General features: G+C 43.5%; 1 protein-coding gene across 1 annotated transcript; it reads left to right on the top strand.

The window, feature by feature from the left end:
* The first annotated feature begins 797 nt into the window (after window positions 1-797).
* LOC108890351 (homeobox protein goosecoid-like) lies at window positions 798-2,688 on the top strand. Its single transcript, XM_051067574.1, has 2 exons — window positions 798-1,557; window positions 1,733-2,688. The coding sequence occupies exons 1-2, from the start codon at window positions 1,245-1,247 to the stop codon at window positions 1,966-1,968; spliced, it is 549 nt and encodes a 182-aa protein (XP_050923531.1). The 5' UTR covers window positions 798-1,244; the 3' UTR covers window positions 1,969-2,688.
* Window positions 2,689-2,914: the final 226 nt, after the last annotated feature.

Raw genomic sequence — 2,914 nt, 5'->3', positions numbered from 1 at the left:
TGCAGGTAAAACTTGATGTATTTTGATGTAGTTTTCAGACACTTTGATTCCCTGCAGGTTTTCAGACTGAAGCTGTGCAGAATAAAAAAACATTACAGCTTTTACAAAGTGAGAAAAGCTCATTGACTGATGTCGTTTGTTGCTTTGATCCTGTGACGTGACAAAGAGCTTCTGCCGCACATCAAACACACCAGTTTCACTGCAACCATATAAGACATGTTTCTCTTTGTACATTAGTTCATCTCTGTTTAAAGGAACTTCTTCTTTAATCCTCGGCCTTTTTATGGTTTAATGTTTTCACCTTCAACAATGAAGCCGCAACTCAACAGATGATCTGTCGGTTTGTACAGTGAACACAGCCTGGAGTGTGGCGACACCTGCAGGCCACTAGCACACACTGCACATTACTCCCCTCAACACCAACACCGGCCACACTGAGAGAGTAAAACCGAGTTATTACTGCAGCATCAGGATTAAACCTGTGCTGCAGTTTGAATATTTCTGCTCCAAATCACTGTTTTACCACTTTACAGAAAACTGTATAAACAGAATTTGTATGTGAATAAAGCAGCAACAAGAAGTTGTGTCACTCTGTCTGCCACTGTTGTGGTTTTATTTTCAGATGCTAAATAAATTTCAGAGAAATTCAACATTAAAAAGAAAATGAATTATTTTCTGCTCACACACAATTACCACATTTATTTTAATGTAACTTTTTTCCAAAACAAAATGTAATATTTTAAAATAAGTTTACATTTCTTAAAAGTGTTTTAATTTAAATTTAATTCTGCCCACTTTCCAAACTATTTACACTGTCTTAAAAACAAGAAAAGAAAAATAACTAAAGGATCCTATACAATATAAAACAGTACAAAGTGAATACACTAAAATACATTTAAAAAACAAACTAAAAGAGAAAGAAAGACAAGAAAACAGATGTATGAATACAGGCTCTGGTGCTTGTGTAACTGTAATAAAAACCGTTCACAGGTTTAATGGACAAAACTCATCACATCATCAGTTCAAAGAGTCAAAGGGTCAGAGGTCAAATCAAAGTCCAGGTTCCCTCTCATCTCTGACTGAGCCTCCTGCATCAAACCGAACCATCATCAGCTCATTAACATGTTAAAGATCCGTCAGGTGTTTGATGGCGGCGCCACACTTTCTGTTTCTGTATAAAACTGGACCCTGAAGGACTCTCAGAGTTCAGAGACCACAGCAGCAGCTCTCTGGAAACTTTGATCATGGACGGAAGCAGAGTGTCGGACTTCAGCATCGAGCGCATCCTGTCCCCGCAGCTCGGACACAAGCAGCCGGTCATGGAGTTTTCACCAGACGGATACCTGCATGGGATCCCCGGCGGGTTCAGTCTGGACTCTGGGAGCCTCGGGCCTCCTGCGCCGGTCCCGGTCCCGGTGTCAGGCTGTCTGCAGTACCGAGGGATGAGCTTTGAAGAGGCGTTTTACCCGTACCCCGCCGGTTTCCACCGCACAGACTTCAGCAGCGTCTATCCAAACTCCGGAGTCTACGTTCACTTCAGCAGCCAGGACTCTGCAGGTATGTGGACCTTTGACTTTTCAGTCTCAGTGTAAACTTTTAGGCTCCAGTTTAGGATGAATCAGACGCTGCGTCCTTTAAATCCAGAGACTGTAACAGCGTCCAGAATCTTTCTTTCCTCGCATTTATTCTGTTCATCATCTGACTCAGTTCTACATTTTCTTTTTTCCACCAGATGCTCCGCCGTTGCCGGGTTACCACGGGTACCATCCCGCCCAGTCGCAGCCGCGTCAGAAGGCCCGGATGAGGACGGTGTTCACCGACAGTCAGACCAAGCAGCTCGAGGCGCTGTTCGAGCTCACCGATTACCCGGCGGTGGAGGCGCGCGCTAAGGTGGCGAGGAGCACCGGGCTGAGCGAGGAGACGGTCAGGGTGAGTCCGGCACCATGTTTCAGTTTGAGGATGGAGTAAAAATAGAGGCTGAATTTTACGCATCGTTAAAACTTTGAATGTCATAAAACTGAATTTATTTGCTCCACTTCGCTGCACATGAATATTAATTTGGTTTACCCTCTAAATGTCCTGTTTCCTGACTCTGAAACTAACACTCTCCTCCTTCTCTCGTTTCCAGGTGTGGTTCAAGAACCGCAGAGCCAGGCGGAAGCGGCAGCACAGCGGGTCAAAGGTCAAATCCCCCTCTCCTCCTCCCTGCACTGGAGCAGAGAAGAAGCTCTTCTCCTCCTTCCTCTGAACATGACAGACTGTCCACCTGCTGCTCAGAGGTCAAAGACGCTGTCTTCACCTCCCCGGAGGTCAAAGGTCAGAGGACTGCATCCTCCTGAGGGGAGGTTCAGCAGGGCGGCCACTTGTTGGATTATCCCGTTAAAACAACACCTGCTGGACAAATCTGCTCCGATGAGACTGACATGTTTTATTGTGATGATGCATTCAAATGCTTGTTGGGAAAGTCCGACATCGCAGACTTAAAATGCTGAGGGCAGCTGACTGAAACGTTTAAGAAAATAGTTGTTCAACCGAAGCTTTTCAGAGTGACCTCTAGTTTTCTAGTTTTAAATTATTTGGTATTCCTATGTAATTTATTGAAATCGGTTTTAAAGTTGTTACATGTAGGTTTGAAACACGAGCACCACCTGTAACCTCGAGTGGTTTCATTCAAAAATAAATGTAGTTATCGTGATATGAATTCTGTCCAGTGTTGGTTTTTATTTTCAGCTGTGTCTTATGATTTTATAATGTACCTTGTATGGACGCACAGTGTGATCTATTTGTCCACTAGGCGTCAGTATTTAACATGTTTTGGGTTTTCTCAAGACTTGAAAACAGCAGTGAAATGTTAAGAAGTACATTTACAGTACTGAATATAATAAGAAAATAATTGTGAGGTACTTGTACTTAA

This window comes from Lates calcarifer, unplaced genomic scaffold (assembly GCF_001640805.2).
Source record: "Lates calcarifer isolate ASB-BC8 unplaced genomic scaffold, TLL_Latcal_v3 _unitig_1742_quiver_3352, whole genome shotgun sequence".
Taxonomy (NCBI): Eukaryota; Metazoa; Chordata; class Actinopteri; family Centropomidae; genus Lates; species Lates calcarifer.
The sequence above is the reverse complement of the archived record's forward strand: the minus strand, read 5'-3'. Positions and strand labels throughout refer to the sequence as shown.

Coding starts and splice junctions, on each gene's coding strand:
- LOC108890351 (XM_051067574.1), top strand. CDS start 1,245: ATGGACGGAAGCAGAGTGTCGGACTTCAGCATCGAGCGCATCCTGTCC. Junction 1,558..1,732: donor CAGCAGCCAGGACTCTGCAG/GTATGTGGACCT, acceptor TTTTTCCACCAG/ATGCTCCGCCGTTGCCGGGT.